Raw genomic sequence first — 23,921 nt, forward strand, 5'->3', positions numbered from 1 at the left:
AAACATCTTTTTGGACTCCAATTTGCATTTCAGATAGTATAACAAAATGTATGTGTTTCAAGTATTCACTGCATAATTGTGATTAGAACATGTAATCCCTCAAAAGATGTTAATTGCAATTTAAATTCACGCTGAATTTAATTAAGTGAGTTGGGGATTAGAAAGTAGATGTAAGGAGTAGTTAAGGGAATACATTTTTAAAAAGCATCCATATTTTTTCTAAAAAATATAAACATCTTTCAACTTTAAGATTAGAAAAATAAGAGAAATATTGAGAAGAGGAGAAAGCAGGTTAAAGGACAGATTAGAAAAATCTTAAAGCTGTGCTCACAATTGGGATCTAGAATTTAAGCTAATGTGGTTAAAGAAGGAGGACTGTTTCGAGTATCTTTCTCATTTATATTCTTAAAGAGTTTTCCAGTAGACGTTAACTCACTTGGTGTCTGATAAAGACTTCAGTTGAACAGAAATTTTTAACAACTGCAGACAGTGATTGGGAAGGAAGCAGCAACAGAGGTCTTTCAATCCAGCTGTTTCGTTGTACATCAATCTTCCTTACAGTGTGCTGGCCAGGGGGCAGTTTATGTATAATTATGTAATAGGCACTTTGTGCATAGACAATTCAGATTTAAGTAGTGCCTTTCTGTGATAACTTTGCTGTATTGATGGAAATAAAGTGTAGCATTAGAAGAAAAACAAATGCCTTATTTTTTCCTAATTTATGAAGAATACCAAACTTGAGATTTATAGTCTTAAAAAAGTATATGAGTGGTCATATCTCTCAGTGAATGGGAGCATGCAGTGTTTAGTTATTTGATGTTGAATCTGAAAACAGTTTTTTCAAAAGGTTACTGGAATAACATTGTGCTTCATTTTTTACTATGATTATTTTTAAAGATTTTATTTATTTGAGAGAGAGAGTGATCATGTGCTCACATGCCCAAGAGCAGGGGGAGGGTCAGAGGGAGAGGAACAAGTAGACTCTCTTCTGAGATCATGACCTGAGAGGAAATAAAGAGTCAGATGCTCAACCAGCTGGGCCACCCAGGTGTCCTGGTGCTTCATTTTATTTTGAAAATTTTCTAGGAATGCATTTTAAATCAAGAATTCCTTGGGGCCCCTGGGTGGCTCAGTGGGTTAAAGCCTCTGCCTTCAGCTCAGGTCATGATCCCAGGGTCCTAGGATTGAGCCCCGCATCGGGGCTCTCTGCTCAGCAGGGAGCCTGCTTCCCCCTCTCTCTGCCTGCCTCTCTGCGTACTTCTGATCTCTGTCAAATAAATAAATAAAATCTTAAAAAAAAAAAAAGAATCCCTTTTAAGGTGCTCTAAACACAGTTTTAAATGCAAGGATATTATTTCTACTTTTAAGTAATGTCTTTATTTTTACATGTGTCTAGAAGAGGAAAAATTACTTCATAAACCTGTTTTGAATGAGTCATACCATGAATGTGATACACAAAACAGTGTGCGTTAGTTACACAACTAACTACCTGATATTTTATTGGACTCTATAAGCATAATTTTTTAAGAAACAACTTTCAAAGTCTTTTAAAATGTTCTCTTAGTAAGAAATGATTGAAATGAAAATTCAGATGGAAAGCTCTGTCTTTGTTTCCTAAGAAGCGAGCACCCTAAAGAAAAGAATCGTGAATCTGGCTTTTTATCTAGAACAGAGTTCTTCAGGCTTTCTGCTGTGGTAAGGAGTCAGTTAAGGGAATATGTTTTTTAAGTGAGTATAGCAAACCCTTTTTTAAAGGAAACAAAAGCTCCGTTTTTACCTCAGACACTACAGCTTTAAGTATGTGAATCCTTATCCATTTTTGCTTGCAACCTAAAATCATTCCACATAAATGTCTTCATTTATTTGTAATTTAATTTCCCTAAAATGACTACTTTGATAATGGCTGTCATGGGTGCTTTTTCTAATTCCAATAAAATTATTGTTATTTTCAATGAAGTGACTTTTTTTCTTTTGGGTTAGGTTCACATTATTACATAAACATAATTTTTGACCGATGGCTTATCAAGGAAAAGGCTTACCATCCATTCACTGTCCTAAAGCACATTGTGTGTGGCATCTCCTAGTAACACAATATTACAGAATGACTAGGAAACGTTATGTTCTTGTATTGTTTAACATTTTTTTAATATCTTAATTTTTTTATTATAAAAGCAGTTATGTATTCCTAGTAATCTAGAAAATATAGGTAAACGAAACAAAGAAATACCATAATCCCACTGGTCACATAATCATACTGGTATTTTTATGTGTGTTTTCTAGACATTTTCATTTGCATATGTGTTGAATAAAATGAGATCATATCATGCATCCTGTTTGCCCACTTAGCAATACATCGTGATCATGTCGCCACAGTGTTCCACAACACTGTTTCTAAAGACTGTTTACTCTTCTCATGTGTGGATTTGCAGTGTTTTATTTCAGTCCTGGATAATTTTGGCTATTAAAAAATAACTTTATGATGAAGATCCTTTTAGTTAAATCTTTTCCTGGATTGTATTATTTTCTTAGATAAATTTTTTTAATGGAATCTCTAGGCCAAGTGTTGTGAATGGGCATCTGTAAGGTTTTGCTGCTTACTGCAACATTACCATCAAGGTAATAAAGAATGCACAGCTAGCTTTTCCCTGAACTCTTACCAGTCATATGAATTATTATTTTTTAAAAATCTTTGCTCATTCAATAGTTTTCTCCCTACACTATGTTCGTTTTCTCTTCCCAGTGCAAGTTAGCTCATGTTCTAAAGATGGGGAGTCCATGTAATATTTTATAGAAATGTGTATTTAAAAAAATATTTTTATTTCATCCTCCTCCTAGCCACCTGATTTCTTTGCTCATATTTTAGAGTAAAAATACTGATAACAATATTTAAAACGTTGCTCTGTTTCTTTATTTTATTTCAACCAAAAGAAAGACACATTGTGGTTGCTGGAAGTGTTGTTTAACTAGACCCCTAACCATGTTATAAACGGTGCCTGTGGAAAGATCTGGGGACTAGACCTTTAAACTTTTTTTTTTTTTTTTAATCACATCTTTAGATCTTGGAGAATCTGAACTTATATAAGAATGTTTGGGCTGCTGTTATTACAGTTAAACCTTCTGAGAGTATCTTCTCAGGTAATTTTTTTAGAGAAAGTCACTTACAGATATAAAACGTTTGACCAGAAGAAAGCCTCAGGTTGTCACAGTTACTTACACACCATTGTTCAGCTGGGCCTCTTTATTAAATCATCTCTTGGCAGTCCATTAGTTGTGGTGCTACAGCTATTGCATGACCCACTAAGCTAATATACCTTCAATCACTAACAGAAGGATAACCTTAATAAAAATTTGAAGTCGATTTAGTGCTTCCCTGCTTGCTGACTGGTGTTTTACATTTTAGAACGTCTCTACAATTTCCGTTACGTGGGGTTTTTTTTTTGATATTCACAAATATCTTATCTATGTAATATATTAGAATCAAATAAAGATTAACAGCCTAGAGAAGGCAGAGTGTTTGGAAGTTCTCATGATCCTGTCTTGCCATGGCCAGAAACTGTGATCTTGAGCAAGTCACTTCCTACACTGGGCTTGAGTCCAACCCTTGTATGTAAAATTAGGAAGTTGGGAAGATGTTCTCTTAAAATTTCTAGCTGTATTCCTCTGTTATGTGTAGAAAATTTAAATTACATTCTGAAGAATCTAATACCTTGAAACTTGTTTTTCTTTTTTTAACTTCAACTATGTCTTTTTAGGAAAAAAGAATTGCTCTATTCTGTCCCTCATAAAAACTTGAGTAACTAGAATAATAAAAGAGAAGATCCACATTATTCAATGGTAAATGATACAGGAGAAAGCTCACTTAAAGTCAATTAACTTTGAGAGACTATGGACTCTGAAAAACAATCTGAAGGGTTTGAAGAGGTGGGAGGGTGGGAGGTTGGGGGAACCAGGTGGTGGGTATTAGAGAGGGCACGGATTGCATGGAGCACTGGGTGTGGTACAAAAACAATGAATACTGTTATGCTGAAAATAAATTTAAAAAATGATTACAAAAAAAAGTCAATTAACTTTGAAAAATGAATTAATGTTTAGCACTAATTACTGAAAAATGTTTACCTTTTTTTAAAAAATGAAACTAAGTAATGAAAATAAACCTATTTTACTTTATTCAAACTTTATTCATTTAACGAAATTTGGGTTATTTTATAACTATGCACTGATTCTTGGAGTGAAGGAAGAAAGAATCAAGTATTGTTTTGGAATGTGGGGATCAGTGTAATTTTCCCAAGAAAATTGTTAAGATGACATGATTTCACATCTTTTGCTTCTGTTTATTTTGCAACACAATAAAAAAGGTACAAACTTGCAAAAAGTTGAGGTTTCATAAGTTTTCACAGATGCTCTCATTTCAAAAACTAGTCCAGTTACTCTCCTTTTACTCCTCCCTCCTGTCATTTATTTTTTTCTTACTTACCATTAACATTGTGCTAATTTCATTGACTTCGTGAATTCCTGTATCTTCGGGGCGCCTGGGTGGCTCAGTCGGTTAAGTGTCTGCCTTCAGCTTGAGTCATGATCCCAGGGTCCAGGGATTGAGCTCCACATCTGTTCTCTGCTTAGCGGGGAGCCTGCTTCTCCCTCTTCCTCTGCCTGCTGTTCCCCCTGCTTGTGCTCTCTCTTTCTCTGTCAAATAAATAAAATTAAAAAAAAAAAAAAAGAAATCCCACATCTTTGTAGGACTTACAATTATACTTAGCAACATATTTATGTTTTATTTGTGGTGTGTTGTCTGGCATTTAAAATACGGTGCGATCAGTGAGAGTAAACCAACTGAAGCTGAAGTACAGAGATAGATACTATTGTGAAGTAGTTAGGGTGTGAGTGTGAAGGGAAAATGTCTTCTTGGGAGTCTGTTAGAAATGGTAGGTTCATTAATGAGCCTTTGCCTGCTATCATGTCCTCCTTTCCGTGTACAATCTACATTCTTCAGGGACTTGGACGATGAATACCTGTGTAACAAAGGCTTGCTGGGCCCTTGAATGTTCCTTGAATGGTTGCTGGAGACCTAGGGGTTTTATATCTACCATCGCCTTTAATCCTCACAAAAATTTTGTGAAGTGGATGTTGTTATTCCCATTTAATAAAATGAAGACACTGAGATTTTTTTAAAATAATTTTTGTAGCTGAGTATGTGACCAGGTTGTTTTGAAACCAAGTCTCCTGACTTTATTATCACAGCTTTTTCTAGTATTTCCCAGATGTCTCTGTGATGATTTTCAATTAAAACATTTTACTTAACATGAAATCTCTGTCATCTTTAAATAAGTATAAAACAAGAGTGTCTTTTTTGAATATCAGATCAACCCACAGAGTCTTGAGTATCACCAATGTTATTGTTGAAAATAATGATTTAAAAGACAGTTTTACAAATTACAAGCAGAGCTCTGATGCCTTAGTTTTCATAGGTAATAGGGAATAACGGTAGCTCAGTGGTTTAAATTAATTTATGTTTTTATTAAGTAAATACATATTAATGATTTTTTATTGAAATTTTCTGTAAAAGCTCAAAACCATGTAAATATGAGCAAGTTAAACAATAATGTCATAGTTATATTTTTCTACTTTTTTGTTTACTTTAAAAATTTTTATAGATTTGAAAATTCAGGTTGATGGATATATAATTCACAGTAAAATTCAACTTTTTAAAGTATATAGTCTGATTCATTTTGGGTATATATAAAATCACGTAGAACATAGGCATCATGGTGGCAAGAGGCACAATCATCTTTTGTGCCTCTTTTTTTCCTTTTGCTACTTGCAGGCCCTGATAGCCAGTGATCTGAATTCTGTCTGCATAGTTTCGTCTTTTTGAGAATGTTACATGCATGGGATCATACAGTAGGTAGTTTTTTGTATCTGGCTGCATTTATTTAGCATAATGCTTTTGTCATGCACCCACATTGTTGCATACACCAATAGTTCATTTATTTTTTATTGTGAGTAGTACTGCATGCATGCATCATAATTGTTTATCCATTCACCATTTGATGCATATTTGGGTTGTTTCCACTTTTGGGCTATCACAAATAAAGCTGGTCGGAACATTTGAGTCCAAGTCATTGTATGAACATATCCATGTCAGTCTCTTGGGTGAATACCCAGGAGTCGGATAGCTGCATCATATGTAACTGTAGGTGTAACTTAAAAAAAAAATGGCTAAACCTTCCCCCCCAGTGGCTGTATTATTTCGGATGCATCCAGCAATACATGAGAGTTCTATTTGATCCACATCTTCACCAGCACTGCACTATCCATTTTTTAAAAAGTTTTAGCACTTCTAGTAGGTATATGACGGTATCTTATTATGATTTTTATATACAGATCTCTAATAACTAATGATGTTGAGCATCTTTTCATGGGTTGATTTGTCATCTCCTTTAGTGAAGTGTCTGTTCAAATCCTTAGGCTCCTTTTTTGTTGGATTGTTTTAGTGTGAGGATTTTTAAAAAATCTATCCTACATACAAGTTCTTTATCAGATATATGTTTTGCAAATATATTCTCTCAATTTGTGGCTTGCTTTTTCATTTTCTTAACAATATCTTTGAAGGAAAGAAGTTTTAAATTGTGATGAGGTGCAATTTATCATTTTTTAATTTTAAATTTATGACTTTTGTATCCTATCTGAGAAATGCTGTCCTCAATCAAAGTCATGAGGATTTTCTTTATGTTCTCTTCTAATTGTTTTATAGATTTAGCTCTTAGGTGTAGCTCCATGATCCATTCCAACTAACACTTTATAAGATAAAGATTAAAGTTCTGTTTTGTTTGTTGCTTAAAGATGTCAGTTACCACTTGCTAAAAAGATTATTTTCTCCCCACTAAATTACTGTGTACCCTTGTCAAAAATCAATTTGTTGTATCTATATAAATCTGTTTCTGGACTTTCTATTCTGTTTCGTTGATCAGTACATCTGTCCTTAAGCCAGTACCACATTGCTGATTAGTGCAGCTTTATACTAAGTGCTGAAATCAAATAATATGTTCACAAATTCTTATCCTTTAAATATATGAGGGATCTCAAGATGTTACCTCTTTCCTGATATTGGTCATTTCTGTATTCTCTTTTTCTCCTAAAGCAGAAATGGCAAACTATGGCTTGCAGGCTAATCAGTCTTGCTGCATGTTTTTGTATAGTAAGTGAATTAAGAATGGTTTGTACTTTTTTTTTTTTTTTTTTTTTGGAGAGAGAGAATGCACAAAGCAGGGAGGGGCAGAGGGAGAGAGAGGGAATCTTAAGCAGACTCCATGACCATTGCCAGGCCTGATCTCAGGACTGTGAGATCATGAACGGTGCCAAAGGGTCAGACGCCTAAGTGACTGAGCCACCCAGGTGCCTTTGTACACTTTTTTAACAGGTAGAATAAAAAGAATAAAATTTCATGACACATGAAAATTAAATGAAAATAAAATTTTAGTATCCATACATAAAATTTTATTGGGACACAACCACACTTACTCCTTTATACGTTATCTATGGCTGCTTTTGTGCTATAACAGTAAAGTTAAGAATTTGTGACCATGTGGGCTGCAAAGCCTAAAATGTTTATTATGTAGCTGTCATATAATAAAAATATATATCTATTCTTTGTCCCAGGTTCTTGGCACAGAGCTTCAAAAACTGCTGGAATTTCCTGAGTGAATAGGTTTTTGTTATGTTAATAATGCTAATTAGCCAACTCTTGATGGGCTCCTAGGTAATCTTAGGATATGGGCTGGTCACTGAGAAGACCAAGCCTGTGACCAGAGAATTGGAACTTTTAGCCACTCTACCTTCAGAAGGAGAGGGGACTGGAGATTGAGTTCAATCACATGGTCAATGATTTAATCAATTATGCCTATATAATGAAACCCCAATTAAAAACTATGGTTACTGAAGTTCACTGATGCTTCCTGGTTTGGTGAACATACTGATGTGCTGGGAGAATGACCAGACCTCCCTCTGTGTATCGCTTATAATCAAAGTGTAATCTTAACTAGCACTTGCAGTGAGGTCAGAGAGCTGTTTTATTGAATTATTGAACCAGACAGGGTCATGGGAACTCCTAAATTTATAGCCAGCCGGTCAAAAGTGCTGGTGGCCTGGGGACTCCAGAAGTACCTTCTGAAGTGAGATCAGTCTTGTGGAGGACTGAGGTTTGAGCTCGTGGTGTCTAGGCTAACTTCAGGGGGTTAATGTCAGAATTGTATTGCAGTATATTCAGTTGGTGTTAGACCAGCTGGGTTGAAATGGAACAGTAACCCTTTACAGAATAGTTTTACAATTCCTGTTTTAAGGCTTTATCAATTTTATTGATTTTTTTTCCCCAAAGAACCAGCTTTTGATTTCATTGATCTCTATTGCTTTTATGGTTTTGACTTCATTCATGTCTGCTCACATCTTACTTAATTTTCTTCCTGTACTTATTTTGTGTTTAATTTGCCTTTCTTTTCCTCATCTTTTAATTTTTTTTTTTTTTTTTTTTTTTTTTTAAGTAGGCCCCACAGCATGGGAGCCCAAAGCGGGGCTTGAACTCATGACCCTGAGATCAAGACCTGAACTGAGATCAAGAGTCAGATATTCAACCTACTGAGCCACCTAGGTGCCCTTCTCATTTCTTATTATGCCATCCTTCCTCTCTTGAGTGTTCAGTGACATCATGTTTGGAGCTTGAAATTGGCCATGGTGGGAGTATTTACAGCTCAAAAATCAGCGAATATTACTAACTGATGTTCCTCCCCCCATCCTGAGAGCCAGTTGTTAAACATTTACCAGCATACTACTTGTAACAGTAATAACACAGCTCTTTTTTAATCTTCTCAGGAGACCTAACATAAAAAGATGATCTCAAATGAAAAGTTAATTCAGAAAAAGAAAGGACTTGATATGAGAAATGTAGATTCATAGTGAAAAATATAGATTTGAAATCTAGAATTTTGAAAGAGATTATACAATCTCTGATCCTGAAGATATGAATAATGGGACAGGTAGGTTCCTTCTGTTAGTGATTTCAGTGTAGTCTTCTTTGAGGAAAAGTGCCTTGATTAGATGATCTGCAAAAGTCCATTTCAGTTCTGTAAATCTATGGTAAGTTATTTCCCAGAAGATGGTAGGAAAGCTGTTTTATTTCTAATGAAAAGCTGATGAGAGAGTTATTGCTGAGGGATTGATCCATTGCCCTTTTAAGAAGCTTTGCGATTCCCAGACCTAATGGATAGAAAAGAGCAGAAATAACAGAGGTAGGTAGCTAGAGTCTAAAATTTGTAAGAAACACTAGATGGTTTGACATAGGTTGTCACTTACGTTTTGTGGATGCCCTTCTAAACAAAGTGTTAAGGGAATTCTTGGCCAATTTCTCTGTTGGTGTGCTGAGAGCTTAGTTCATGGGTTGGCATTAAGTAGAGCTTCCATTAATTGATCAGAAAAGTGCTTGTTGTCCATCACTCAGAGGTATTGAAAAAGCCCACTTTAAAGGAAATTTTAGTAGTTAATTTCTGTGCTGCCATAACTCCGATCCCATTGATCTTATTGTGGTATAGCCATTATGATGTCTAGCCTAATACTGTGAGCAGATACTCTGGCTTTTAGTTTTATATTCTCAGTGCTTAGTGTAATAAATTAATAAATTTGTGTTGAAGTGAATAATTAAGGGAGCATTTATTTTATTCCCTCTTTGGAAATCCAAAAGATAGGAACAATTAAATTTCAGGGATATTGAGAAATTGGCATTTTAAAAAAGGTATAATGTCAAGTAGTGGTTTTATTCAGCTTCATAGAAATTCATAAGTGCTTAATAAGCTAGTAATAAATAATATGCATTTCAATTTAATTGTTGATAATCTGAATTATAACCACAGTTTGTTCCTCAGTATTCAGTAGTAATATAACAAGTTAAGTCTAGGTAGATTTTCTTGGTATTACCCTCAATTTCTTTCAATTTTTAGTGAGACATTGAGCCCCTAGTATGTACACAGCATTAAGGTTTGCCTAAAGATTAAAGCAAGAGCCTCTAAAAATGTTTGTTGTACTTAATATTAGCATTTTTGTATGCTTTTTTTCTAATATATAATCAATACAAAACCCTTGAAAATCAAGGAAAAATCACGAAGAAAAAAAAATCCATAATCATATTACCCCAGCATAACCACTATTAGTATTTTGGTTTATGCCCCTTTAGATTGTATATTTGTAAGCATCTGTTAAAAATAATATGTAAAATAGATAGTGCGGGTATGATAGAGAGGGTACAGGGACTGTCTAGGGATGAGTTCTATAATAGGCTTTGCCACTAGCAAATATGACCTTGCAAAAGATCCTTTTATGTCTCTAGAGTTCTATTTCTTCACTTATAGAGGGATTGTCATAGTATCTAAGGGCCCTTAACTGGTTGAAAATTCTGATTTCATTGAAATTGAACACCTTTGAAGACTGAGATTTCAGGAGGATGAAATTGCAAGTGTTTGATTCATAGTCTATATTCATCTCAATTATGAGGCAGGTCTAAAAATCTTGAATTTGTAGAAATATTTCCTGCTAATATCATTTGGTTTTGTTAGTATGAAGCAGTTATACTTAAAGTAACACATTTCTCTTGGAGCAAGAATCACAGTCTCAATTGCTAAAGGTACTTGAGCTAATAAATACGTTTTTAGGAAAGCGTTAAGGTAATCCTCATTAGCCTTTAAGTGTGCTACCAGAACTAAGAAGTGCAGAATCTCCCTATTTTAAGTATGTGCGCTTTTATCAAAAAAGCACACCAAGAAGGAAATCAAAGTAGCTTTGTTACTTGATTCTTTTTGCACCTCGAGAAAATTGATTTTGTCTTCCCTCCTCTATGCCACGCATGTGGTGAAAATGGTGGGTTGCTGTGCGAGAACTATTGCATATTACTTAGCAAAGCTTTAAAAGTGTTAAAAGGTGTCTGTTTTGTCTTAGAAGGGTCAGTTTTCATATTAAACAATTTTCGTTGGACAATTAAGGTGTCCTTTTCCTTTTACCGTTTTGTAGAAGGGTTTTTTTGATATGCATTTTAACGGTTATTTAAGAGTCCCCATGTGCTTAGAAAGGAATCTGAATATATGTGCCTTTTTTTTCAAAGCCTCAGCACAATGTGGGTTCTTCCATCAATACCATCAAATGACTGGGAGCTGTAGTTGGAACAATATGTAAAAATACAGCTTGTGAAAGATTTCCTTTATTAACTGTCATCATCCGCAGAATATATGTTCAAATAAACGTTGTGTAATAACTAAATTTGAGATTAATAGGCCCCTTAAGAAACAGCGAAGTCATTCAGAATAGTCAGTGAAAAATAGGCTGTAAGACTGTAACACGCACATATTGTCCTGCTTACATGCTCTCTCTGGTGTCATTCCCATTTATCACTGTCGGCGGGCTCTGTTCTCATTAAAACACTCTTGCACAAAAGCAACTTAATTTTCTTAAGAGGAGAGGACACCTGATTCAATTTAGCACCCAGAAACGGTAACTTGAATATATTTTTTCCTGGCCTGAATTGAGATGAATAGTTACAAACAAGAATAGCCACCCCCCCTTCACCTCAAGATTAGGGATATTAAATAATTTTTTCCACTGGTAGCAAGAAATGAACCTGTAGAAGCAGGCAAAAAATGAAGCAGACTCTGAGAAAAGCAGCTGAACATATTGGCTGGCGACTGGCATCTAGATGAACTTCTGTTCATTCCTGTAATGTTTTTAAGACAAAGAATTTAAGTGGTCATTAAGATGGTGAATTTTAATCGTTCATGTTCTAAAAGTAATCTTTCTTTAAATTGGGGAATGCCTGGTAGTAGTTCTATAGTCTTCATTTGGACCTATTTGTTGACAAAAAATATTCAGCGATGATTGTTAAATAACAGTCTTCTTTTTAGTCACTGCTGCTTAAAAAGTACAGAAACACAAGTAACTGAATAAAATGAGGAGTGCACCTTTCACGTTGAGCATGGTATATAAGCTCACATTTTAGCTGATGGTCCATATATTTACTTTTCTGTGGTATGCTTCGATAATATTTAAATATTTAATACCAAAATGTATAATTCAAATTTTATTTGTTACTAGATTGATACAGTGAAAATAGTGTTAATTAAGTAGTTAGTATTAAAATGCCCTAGCAACTAAGGTGCTTCTCAGAAAGCCAATTATAATTGGCCTTTAAAGCAAATGGGATAAATTTCCCCTAATTCTTTTTTTTTTTCACATTTTTATAGCACTTCGCAAAATACCATTCATGTAAAAAGAAGGTATTTTGTGTTTCTGTATTTAATAGAAGACCAAGGATTAGAATTCGACCTTTGATGTCTTTATGTTTTTTCAAACCGGACCTGTGCTTGGAAAAGGAAATAAATAAATATTAAATAAAAATTTTAAATAAAAATTAAAATATTAAAAATATTATATTCTCCTTGTGAATCAGAGGCTGGAGTGATAATAAATTCATATAGTTGAGGAACTTTGCCAGGGTAAGACAATGCAACTTTGGTTCATCACTAATAGTCAATTTTCTTTTCCTTTTTTTTTTTTTTTTTCCATTTATCTAACCTGCCTGATTAGCCCTTTATTATTTTTCTGCCTTATTTAGGAAGTGATTATTTCTGTTGGGCTTCAAGTAATAGAAAATCAGACTAAAAGTAGCTTCAACAAGCAGAGACTTACTTTCTCAAATACCAAGATGCCTGGAGGTGGGGATTGCTGGCATTTGTTCTGTGGTTCAATATTAGAGTGGCCGTCTCTGTACCATTCTTGGCTCTTGGCCTTTCTCTTCTGGATGCCAGAGAGCTTTCACTGCTCTGGGCAGGAAGAACAGAAGAAACCAACCTCCCTAACCCCCACAACCAAGCGTGTATCAATTTATATCTCATTGGCCAGAACTTTGTTGAATGGCAACCCTAACTTTTCCCTTTTCATGTGTACTTTTTGTGTCTTATTGAAAAAAATGTTTCCTTTTTTGGAAGGCATAAAGCTAGTCTCATTTTTTTTTCTAGAAGTTTTTAAGTTTTACCTTCTAACTCTAGGTGTTTAATTCAACTAGTATTTTCTTTATTCCCTTTTTCTTTTAATACATTTTTTTTTTTAAGAGAGAGAGAAGGGTTGGATTGCAGGGAGCAGCAAAGAGAGAGGGAGGGAGAGAATCTCAAGCAGACTCCCCGCTGTGCTGTCAGCTCCCCGCAGATGGAGCCCGAGAGCATGACCTGAGCCAAAATCAAGAGTCAGATGCTTAAGCCACACAGTTGCCCTCTAGAATTTTCTTACTATATTATGGAATACTCTGTTTCGCCTCCTTCCCTAACTGCTTTATGATGGTGTGCTCATATACAGCTTTCTCACATTTGACATTTTTTATTGTAAGCTTCTGTTCAGTAGGGATTGTTTTATCTGGGAATCCACTGTGTTCTGGATTGTTGAAGTGACCCCAAAGAGAAGTTTTGCATTTGCCTCTTTCCAGGGCTCATGGGTTCTTTTGGTCTTTGACTGGTTTTGTCTTTTGTTTTCTTGGTTGAGTCATTAGATTGGGATTCTCGAATCACATCTGTAAGTGAGTGCCAGTTCAGTCCTGTGACCACCCTTGATGCAGCTGGCCTTAGGTTACTGTCTTGATTCTTCTGTCAGTCAGGTTTTCTAGGTGCCCTGTGGCGGGGGGTGGGGGGCAGCCCTTCCAGGGTGCCGTTCTGCTTGCCGCAGTTGGCTCAGGCTCAGCCCCAGCATCCCCTGGGCGGGTCGAAGCTGGGCTTGCTGCTTCCGGGGCACAGGGCCCCAGTCTGTTGTCTGGGAGTGTGCAGCACTGTCTCCCCTGCTTTCCCACCCTGGCTTTGCCTAGCTTCTCTGTGTCTAACCTGGCTTTTCTAGTTTTCTTTCAACTCAACTTTACATTTAAAATGTCGTGCTGTTATTTTGATCTCTTTATCGAGTGGTCTGAATTTAGAGATGATGTACATGGAATGCCATCTCTTCCTCTGTCCTTTGACAGCATCCCTGACAGATCTCATGGTTCTCTGGTCACTTTTAGTCATAAAAATAGTCATATATTTAATAATTAGGAGTAACTTTTTGGTATTTAATTCAGGGCAGTCTAGCTTAAAACCTTAAATTCCCTTCTTTCCCAACTCAGGCCTAACCTGTGTTTTTAAATTTTTTTTTAAATGTTTATTTATTTTTGAGAGGGAGAGGGGGTGCGGGGTAGAGCAGGGGGAGAGGGAGAGAGAATCTTATGCAGGCTTCATGACATGAACCTGATGCAGGGCTTGATCCCACAACCCTGAAGTCACGACTTGAGCTGAAACCAAGAGTCGGATGCTCAACTGACTGTGCCACCCAGGCACCCCTAACCTGTGTATTTAAAACACAGTATGTTACACTTTTTTTTCTTAATGAATGAACACATATATGATGAAAATATAAACATAGGATAGGCAGGACCAGTGGGCAAGAGGGCATGGTTCACTATTTTTTTTTAAGCTTTTCAGCCTCCCTACTTCCAGCCTCCGAGTGAATAGAACAAGTGCATTACAGGGTGGGGGACAGTTTTACCCTATTGGTGCTGATGTATTCCAGCCCTCAGTGCCCTGTGTCATGGCAGACACCCACAAGCTATATCTTTTTGCCAGACAGGATAGGGGAGCGAGTTCTTCAGAGTATACTTCCAGCCCTGCCCCAAGCATATTCCCCTCAGCCTCTTATTGCTGGGGACTCTTTGCCCTGGAAGACTATTGTTTTGGTTTCTTCAAAAAGGATTAAGTATGATGGCAGTCCTCTGAAGTGTGTACCTGCCCATATGGAATTGACAGACCTCACCCCATCACAGAACTCAAGTATACTTTATCCAGTTGTTCAGTCTCTTTCTGTCCTGCCCCTGTGGTCTGTTCCAGGCAGCCTCCCCACCTTTGCTGATTCTAGTCCTGAAGCAAGTGCCTATTTCTGCTTGGTTACATAGCCTTCTTATTCCCTCACCCCAGTTCTAGGGAATTTACCGTGATGTTTCTGAGGAACCTCACACAGAACCTCTGGCAGCCTAGTGAGGGCTTTCTCCCCTCGGTCAACAACCAGCACGGGGCCTCAGTGCCATCTCGCTTCCTTGCAATTTCTCCTATGCACACTGTTGGTTCTTTTGTATCTATCGCCCCATTCTCAATTGGAGAGGGGTAGTGGGAGGTCAGCTTTCTCCTCTAAAGGAGGAGAAAAAGTCCAAAGACCTTCTATTCCTGGAAATTTCCTTTTATCAATTCTTTCTGGAATTTCTAGTCTTTTCTTATATAGTCTGCACATGAAATGGTCCCTGACCTAATTTTCGTTTTTTGGGTTTTTTGTTTGTTTCTTATTTTCTTTTTTTTTTTTCCCCTGTAAGTACTATATGGCTATGTCTGGTATCTTACTTTGGGAATAGTGGGGTATTTGCCACATACTCTCCTCAGTTTAGAGTATTATTAGAAATTCTGAGATAGCTATAAATGTCCCACTTTAACATTTGGGTAAACATTTCTGATTTTGTTGAGTGGGGAAGTGGGGTATGCAACAGTGGAAACTGGAAATTTCTTCAATTATCTTGCAGTAGATCATTAACACCGAAAGTGGACAATGGATTTCATTTCTTTCTTTTGTGGGCTGATGATGATGGAAGGAAAAAGAAGGGGGTGGACCAGCATTATGAAAATTTTAGATACTCGGGACACCTGGGTAGCTCAGTTGGTTAAGCAGCTGCCTTCGGCTCGGGTCATGATCCTCGTGTCCTGGGATTGAGTCCCACAATGGGCTTCCTGCACAGTGGGGAGCCTGCTTCTCCCTCTGCCTCTGCCTGCCACTCTGCCTGCCTGTGCCACTCTCTCTGACAAATAAATAAAAATAAAATCTTCAAAAAATTTTTTAGATACAGCGTTATAAGAAGAGACTTAGGTAGGACCCAGCAGTGTTCATATATTTGTAGTGCAGTCATTTCAAAAAAGGCCTACGTATTTGTGTAACTCCAGAGCATGGAACACAGTCCAGGCATGGCTGTAACAAAAGATAAAGGTTTCAAGTTTACTGTCAGAACTTCGTAACATTTAAAGGCATTCGGCAATGGCAGAGCTTGCTTTTATGAGTTAGAGAACTCTCCATCCCCCTTGTTTTCAGTTTTTTTTTTTTTTAATTTACGTTTTTGTTTCAAATAACTTAAAGTAGGCTATAAAAAATTGTTTGTGAGCTTGCTCAGTTTTCCAAAATAATTTACTGATGACATGCTGTACAACATATAATAAAATATTAACAAAATACCATATATTGGGTAAAATTGGGCAGATACTAAAAGCAATATATTATCTAAAAATGTGTAATATAAAGAAAGTCAATCTACCTAGTATTAAAAGAATGCCTCAATAATTAACTTTTTTCAGTTAGCCTTGATCTAATTATACATCAAATGTGATTACACCAAGGTATATGCTTTACGGATGGGATTCTTGAGTGACTAATGAAAACATTATTGTGCGGGGCATTCAGTTAGCATAAGTATTCATTTGTTTGTTATTTGACTCTATAATATTTATTGAGGTTCTACTACAAGCCAGGTGCTATTCTAGGCACTGGGGACATGATCTTGTACAAGTTAGGCAACTTTCCTGATGTATTGGAGCATAATGGACAGAGAATGAATAATTACATTATTTCTAGCAAAAATGATAATAACAAACAAAAGGCTACATTTAAAAATCAATGGACTCTCTCAGGTATGACTTCTGGAAGGCAAGAGAGAGGAAACATATCCTGAGAAAGTCTGGTTGTATAATCTGAAGGGTCCCACCTTCAGAGCAAATTGTCCTGGGTGGCTCATGTTTGATCCCAGTTCATTCTTTATAGCCATATTTGCTTTACACAAAATTAATGGTGGGCTTTGTGTTTATTTTTAAAACCAAATATTCACATGCTACAGAAACTCTGGAGAGATGCCCTCTGTTCATCCAGTAGCTTCCTATGCCCCTAGCACCATGCTGTGTGCTCCAGTGGGTCCCCATCCTCCACCTTGCCAACCAACAAGAGAGGTCATGAGCCTGCAGAGTAGAGATTGAAATGTTAATTTTATTTTACCGTAACATGTTTCATGCATTTGTAACACAAAGCTATTCAAAATGCAAACAGTAAATGGCTCAACATCTCCCTGCCCAGATGACCTTTTGTTGAAATACAAAAAAGTAACATGTTAAAAACCAAACAAGATGGAACAAAATGAAAAATAAAAATTGACCCCCACATAATCCCTTTCAACAAATGTAACCATATTAGGGTTTTTTGTTTTTTGTTTTTTTTTTTTTTGGTAATCCCTTTTAGAAAAGGTAGTATTTTTTTATACTTACCTGTGTATATATACACACTATGTACCTGTTTGCACAATAGGAATGTGATATGATTTATAGTAAGAAATATGTATTTGGTCATTGTCCCAGTTTCTGGCACAGAGCTCCTAATACCCTTGGGATTTCCTAAGTGAGGAAGGGTATAAAAATTGTCTTTTGTTAATTAGTTAATTGGGCAACTTTCGGAAAGCCCCCTTGCTCTCTTAAGGATGGGGCTGGTTATGGGGAAACCAACCTGAGATTAAAGGGCTAGAATTTTTTGTCCAACTTCCATACCTCTGGGGAGGAGAAAGGGCTGGAGATAGAGCTCAGTCACCAATAGCCAGTGATTTAATCAGTCATACCTGTTTAATGGAGCCTCTCTCATACCCCAAAAGGACTATTTGGGAGAGCTTCTGGGTAGCCAAACATGTGAAGCTGCTGAGTGTGTGTCATACCTGGAGAGAGCCTGGGAAGCCCGGTCTCCCCATACCTTGCCCTGGGCATCTCTTCCATCTGTTCCTATAGAGCCTTTTCATAATAAAGTGCTAATCAAGTGAATAAAACTGGTTTCCTCAACTCTGTGAACTGCTCTAGCAAGTTAATCAAACTTGAGGACATGGTTGTGGGAACCTCTGATTTATAGCCAGTCTGTTGGAAGCACCGTTGATGGCAGCCTGGCCTTTGTGATTGACATCTGTAGTGGGAACAGGCTTGTGGGACTGAGCCTTTAAGCTGTGGGATCTGACACCAGTTTCAGGCAGATAGGGTCAGAACTGAGTTGAATTATAGGACACCCAGCTGCTTGAGGGTGTGGGAAGAAACATGGTAAAGGAGTTACACATAGTTTCAAAATTTGCTTTTTCACTTTAAATATCTTAGCCAGCTTTCATATTGGTAGATGCAGATCATCTTCTTTTTACTGGGTTCAGAGTATTCCTTGTTACATAATTCTAGATTTTATTTAGCTGACGCTATTGCTACATAGCAGTAGTAAATTTTAAAGCATTATTTAAGCATATTTACGTAACCGTATGTAACTGTATCATAATAGGGGGGCTACCAGAAGTAAAACAAGATGTGAAAGAGATGCTCATACTGGGTTGCGACTGAAGTTTTCCATCTGCCATTGCTGTTGCTTGCCTGTGGAACCAGGGCTCAGATCCAGTCTTTGGCCAACCCTTGGATTCTGCCAAACACATAGAATAACTTAGTAGGAGAGAAAGACTTGGGACATTTCTGGGAATCTTACTTATTTCAGCAATTCAATTAAATAAACATGTAGATGCTTAGGATGGGCTTCATTAGATTCTTTCCTCAGAAGACTTTAATTTCTAGTAGGGCAAGGAGGCATATAGATAGGTCATTTCAGAGTGCGACAAGTGCCATGGCAGAGGTATGCTCAGGATTCTGAGCAGCAGCTGTAGGGTCACTCAGTCCCCTGAGAAGTGTAGATATATGTGTGTGGGAGAAGGTGATCGAAAACTTCTTGGAAGGAGTTGCTAAGATACATAAGAATTACCTAGATAGAGGAAGGGAGAAAGGCATTCCAGGCCAGGGAACACAGAGGTCATCAACAGCACAATGAATCTGAAGAATCACAAGTAGTGTAGTGTTGTCAGGATATAAAATTGGAGGCAAGAAATAAGATGGACAGAGACCTGTTCATGGAGGGCCTTGTACGTGGTGTTCGGAAGCCGGAAATTCCTCCTTAAGTCTGAAGACTTGCATGCCTTTTACGTATCCGTTAAATGCTCTCTAAATAGTTATCATCATTTTTTGGAACTCTTGAAAACATAATCCCCTTATACTCTTCAAAGCAGAATTAAGTCAACTGTTAGCTTAATTATTTGTTACTGTTGAGCCCAAGACCCTTGGTTCTGTGTCCGATTTCACATGGTTCTTCAGGGTACCCAGAACCTTAATCAGCCATTTCACAAATGATTGCCAGAGCTCACGGCTCAGGAGCACCGAGTGTAGGTGCCTGAGTTCACATTCATCGGCACTGGCAGAACAACTAAGAAGTTGGCTGCAGCATCTTCGGGTACCTTCAGATAGCCTGTCCCTGTCATCACCATTGTTTTATAAAACGCCAGTCCATATAAAATACGTTGCTTGAGTTTGGGTTAAAGAGAACGGGGTGGTGTGGGAGAATGGTGATTTGATCTGATGAGTAGCAGTTGACTTATTTTGCTTTGATTTCTGAGTCTTTTTACTTCTAACGATCCATTTTTTTTTTCTTTTTTTTAAATGCTATTCCAAACTGTGAGTTACCTTGAAAAAGGTTGGTGAAAGGCACTGGGAAGAAACACTTTTGGAAGAGAGGAGCTTGAAGAGGAATACCTCATTCCTTTATTAAGAGATGATCAGTCCATTTTAAGCACAAAATAGAGTTTAGAAATAAACAGTGTTTGTGGGGAAGGCAGTATTTCTTTTCTTTTTTTTTTTTTTTTTAAGGAAGGAAGGCAGTATTTCTAATTGATCTTTGCAACTCATGTATTTATATAGTTTTACTTATATTTCTCCACACATAAACTTTTTCCTGAATCATCCATAATGGAATTCCAGGAAGATGGGTTAAATATGTTGCTATAGTTTACAGTTGTCATCTGTAATGTTTTATTTAGCCAAATCTTTTTTTTTTTTTTTTTTTTTCACTACTCCCTGTACAACACAGAACACCATATGCCATTGTCCCTGTCAGGAAGCAAAGGTTTCCCTGGTCTGTGCCTGTGCCTGTGTTTATGCCACAGAGGAGCTGTGGTCCAGTGCCATCTTTTATTGATAGGGCCAGCAAAGGAAGAAATCTAATGAAATTATCAAAGCTTTGAATTAATTATGAACTTGAATAGGAGAGCTAAGCTCTCTGGAGCCAGGGATCTCATTACCTATGCACTCTCATTGCATCCTCTTCTGGAGCAGAAGGCATTTTCAGCTACGGCTCTTAGCCTGGCTTTGGACTTTATTCAAACTTGCTAAACTGACATCCTTTTCTTACTACGATGTGGCTGCTAATGTCCATGCTGATTAATTTAATTCTGCTCTGGATCTACAGGAGATGTCAATAGGTTTTCTCTACCCCTCCTTTTGCCTTTTGTTATTTTCTCTTTCTCTCTCCTTTTTTTCCTCATCAAATTGGATGTTATACAAGTTTTTATCCTTTTTGGGTAATGTGAGACGCTTTCAGGATTCATGTATAGCTTCATGGAGTATAGTGATTGATTTAAATTTAAGAACTATATATTCCATCTACTATGTATTCCCTGGATATTTAGGTAAGCACAAAGTCAAATATTTGTTTGAATTTTGAACACCAAGTGGAAGTTTTTCTTTCTTGTTTCTACTTTAGAATTAATGGTATGGGAGTAACTTCCATGGTCTTAGCAGCATTTTTCATATTCTAATGTGTGTTATATGGGAACAACAGATCTCACTTTGTGGGTGTAGCTTATAAAGCTCCCTGATGCGGAGTACTTAATGTTTGCTTTACAATTCTGGTATTTCTTTTCCTGGTTTAAAAAATATATATATTTTTGATGAATAAATCAACCTCTTTTTTTAAGCCCAATAACCAAATCAATAATGACAAGGTTTCAATTTACTATTGGTGATGATTCTTTGGTACTGTCATATAGGTTCAAAACATCTCATGGCAAGTCTTTTCTGCTTGCTTCCAGACCCATTATTTATGAATTCCTAAGCTGCAGCTCATCTATCTTAGTAAAGTACAGGCCACTGGCGATTTTTGTAAGCAGTGACTAACTTTGCTTTATAGAGTCAATGTTTTAAAGGTTTTGAATAGTGGGGGTTGGGAGAATGATAATCTCTACTTTCCTTTTTCTATTTACTTTCAGTGAGTTTTTCCCCCCATTTATTTTCTTTATAGGCAGCTGCAATATTTAATTCAGCCTTTGGAAGTTTTTTGGTAAGTAAATATGATTTAACTCGTCTATTTTAACTTTTGTTGTGATGTTGTTTGTATGAAAGACTTAGTGAAAGTTGGACTTCTTTTACCATTTAGTTCAGTACAAAAGTTCTTGAATCTTTTTATGTGCCATTAGCCATATCCTGAAAAATTAGTTGATAAATAAAGGAAATGTTCTCTTACAATATAATTTGTAGGCTTGACGTTTAATATTCCATTTAATGGATTCAAGGAATCAGTTAAAACACTGTGTGTCTCCTTATAGAAGTTATGTCAATATATTGATCATTTAATGAGGTCTTTTAGATTATTATTATTTTGTATCATGGGACTGAGGATTTTGAAAAGGAAACATGACCCAGCTGGTCAGAAAGGGAATGCTAATTTACTTGTTGACATGTCATTTATTTTGTACATTTCACTGTCAAAGAAGCTACTGGCATGGATACTTCTGAGAAATCTGTGTGAAAAAAATTTGAAATGAGGAAATGATTGAGTAATTTACAAGAGAATGCAATATTTTTTTGATATGTGAACTATAAATTGTATAAGGGTTAAAAAATAGCTCAGTGTTCATAAGTAGAACCACTATAATTATAAGAATAATACTATTTTAGCATTTTCAATTGTTTTTTAAGTAATAATATAGCAAAGACTTGGTTTGTGTTATCAAAGAATGAGAAGGAAACTGAGTTTTCTGTTAATTGAATATTTTTATTTATATCCTCCCTAAAACTTTGCCAAATTCATGAAAATAAATTAGAATATTTTATTTTTAGGTACATAATTCATTGGCAGGTATGAAGTACCGTGACAATTGAGAATAAAATCAGTGGGGTATAAAATAGTTCCTGAATTTAGGCAAAATATTAATTACTTCTGTTTAAAATGCTGTTTATCTCACTTATGATTGTATGTATTTGAATGTACCTGAAGCTTTTAAAGGTTTTGTTACACAAGGTTAATTCTATGTAGTGCTACACAGCTTTTCAGGTCCCAATGTTACAGACCTTTTAAATGATGTAGCTTCTGCAAAATATATGCTTAGAGTATATCTTATTTTTAAAGAAGTAGTAATGTTATTCCCAATGCTGTATTATTATTGGGTTTTTGAAGAGAGCTAATAACATCTATTTAATGAAAATGAGCTCTGGAGCTACTTACTTCAGACTCAGTAACATTTTGTGAAATCTTTCTTTCATCTAAGTATTATTTTCCATATGTTGTCACAATTGACAAAATAATATCTGTAAAAGATGATCTTACTGGAAGCCAGGGTTTTTTTTTTTTTTTTAATGTGGTTTGGAATCCTGTACATCTACTATCAAAACATGGTTTCTAAGCTAGATCTCTTACTCTTTAAAATGTTTATGGTTATTGAGAAAATAAGTTGAAGCTATTGTCTGAATGACTGGAGCAAAGTGCACTGTCCCTTAGTTGGAGGGTAAACTCGCTAAGTATAGTTTGAGTTTTGCACTGATTGTATGAACAATGAACACATTAGTTCTCCCAGGCCCAATTCTTTGTATGGTCCAGGGAAGTAAAACTCGTTCTAGGGACTCTTTAGGATTTTTTTTTTCTAATGTTCTTTCGCTTCTAAGAAGTTGTGCATTCTCACTCCTAAGGCTCCTGCTTTTTTTCCTCTTTTCATCTTTTTTCTCACCTTACTTCCGGTAATCAAAAGTATTGATCTCCTACCACACAGAGGTGGTTTTCTGGGTCCTACTGTGTTGTGGAGATGACACACAGAATAAGAAATACAAGGTAAAAGTTAACAAGTTACACAGAAGGTGTTACCAAATGATGTATGATTGTCAGATGGCACAGGTAACAGGCACTCAATTCAAAAGTCAGACAGAAGCAATTTCACTGAGCTGGACTTTGAAGTGTGGTAGGACTTAGCTAGTAGATAAGCGAGGGGTGGAACTGGCAGAAAGACAGAATTGTCATTTTCCATTTTTCCTTCCTCTTCTGTTCCCTCCTTTTTCTGTTCCAAAGTTGGAAATGACTGGAAAGGGTTTGAGAATGAAAATGATCATTGGAGATGTTTTTGTTCCAGGGTTATAAGAAATAGTAATTCTCTTTCTCTCCCCCCCCCCCCCCCCCCCGCTTCATCATAGTTACAACAAACCTTAGATTATGGACTATATTTGAGTCTGGGCTAAACCAGTTAGAATTAGGTTCAGATTATTGAAGATTAAAAAATAACAATTGTGGCATATACAGGATATTTTTCTATTATCTAAAACCTGGAAGGAGGCTACCACATATGGTGGCTTCATGGTCTCATTGTGGACAGATATGCCTGTCTTTCTCTTCCATCCTCCACAGCATGCACTTTCCTTCTTCAGGCTTGCCTCAGTGTCGGAGATAGCTGCTGGAACTCCAGGCGAAAAGATACCTGGATAGTAAAGTCTTTACTTTGGGAAAGCACAGAGGAGCTCTCCTAAAATCCAAGTTAGCTGTCTTTAAACAGCACTCCTAAATTCCAACAGTATACTTGCAATAATATCTTATTGCAGAGCTTACTTACACGATCATACTTAGCCAATGGAGAGGTTGGGACATGTGGCAATTTGCTAAGAGCTGAAAATTGGGTTTCTGTTACTAAGAAAGAAGAGAGTGGATATTAAAAG

At 36.5% G+C, this 23,921-nt stretch overlaps 1 protein-coding gene across 9 annotated transcripts in view; it reads left to right on the forward strand.

The window, feature by feature from the left end:
• Positions 1 to 23,921, forward strand: part of SLC10A7 (solute carrier family 10 member 7) — a 214,323-nt gene that overhangs the window by 48,504 nt on the left and 141,898 nt on the right. For all 9 annotated transcript variants that reach the window (XM_032855568.1, XM_032855566.1, XM_032855567.1 and 6 more), the window contains exon 5: positions 21,247 to 21,285. In XM_032855568.1, coding sequence (XP_032711459.1) covers positions 21,247 to 21,285 — 39 coding nt within the window. The remainder of the gene's footprint in view (positions 1 to 21,246; positions 21,286 to 23,921) is intronic.

This window comes from Lontra canadensis, unplaced genomic scaffold, assembly GCF_010015895.1.
Source record: "Lontra canadensis isolate GAN:19392208 unplaced genomic scaffold, GSC_riverotter_1.0 scaffold10, whole genome shotgun sequence".
Classification (NCBI taxonomy): domain Eukaryota; kingdom Metazoa; phylum Chordata; class Mammalia; order Carnivora; family Mustelidae; genus Lontra; species Lontra canadensis.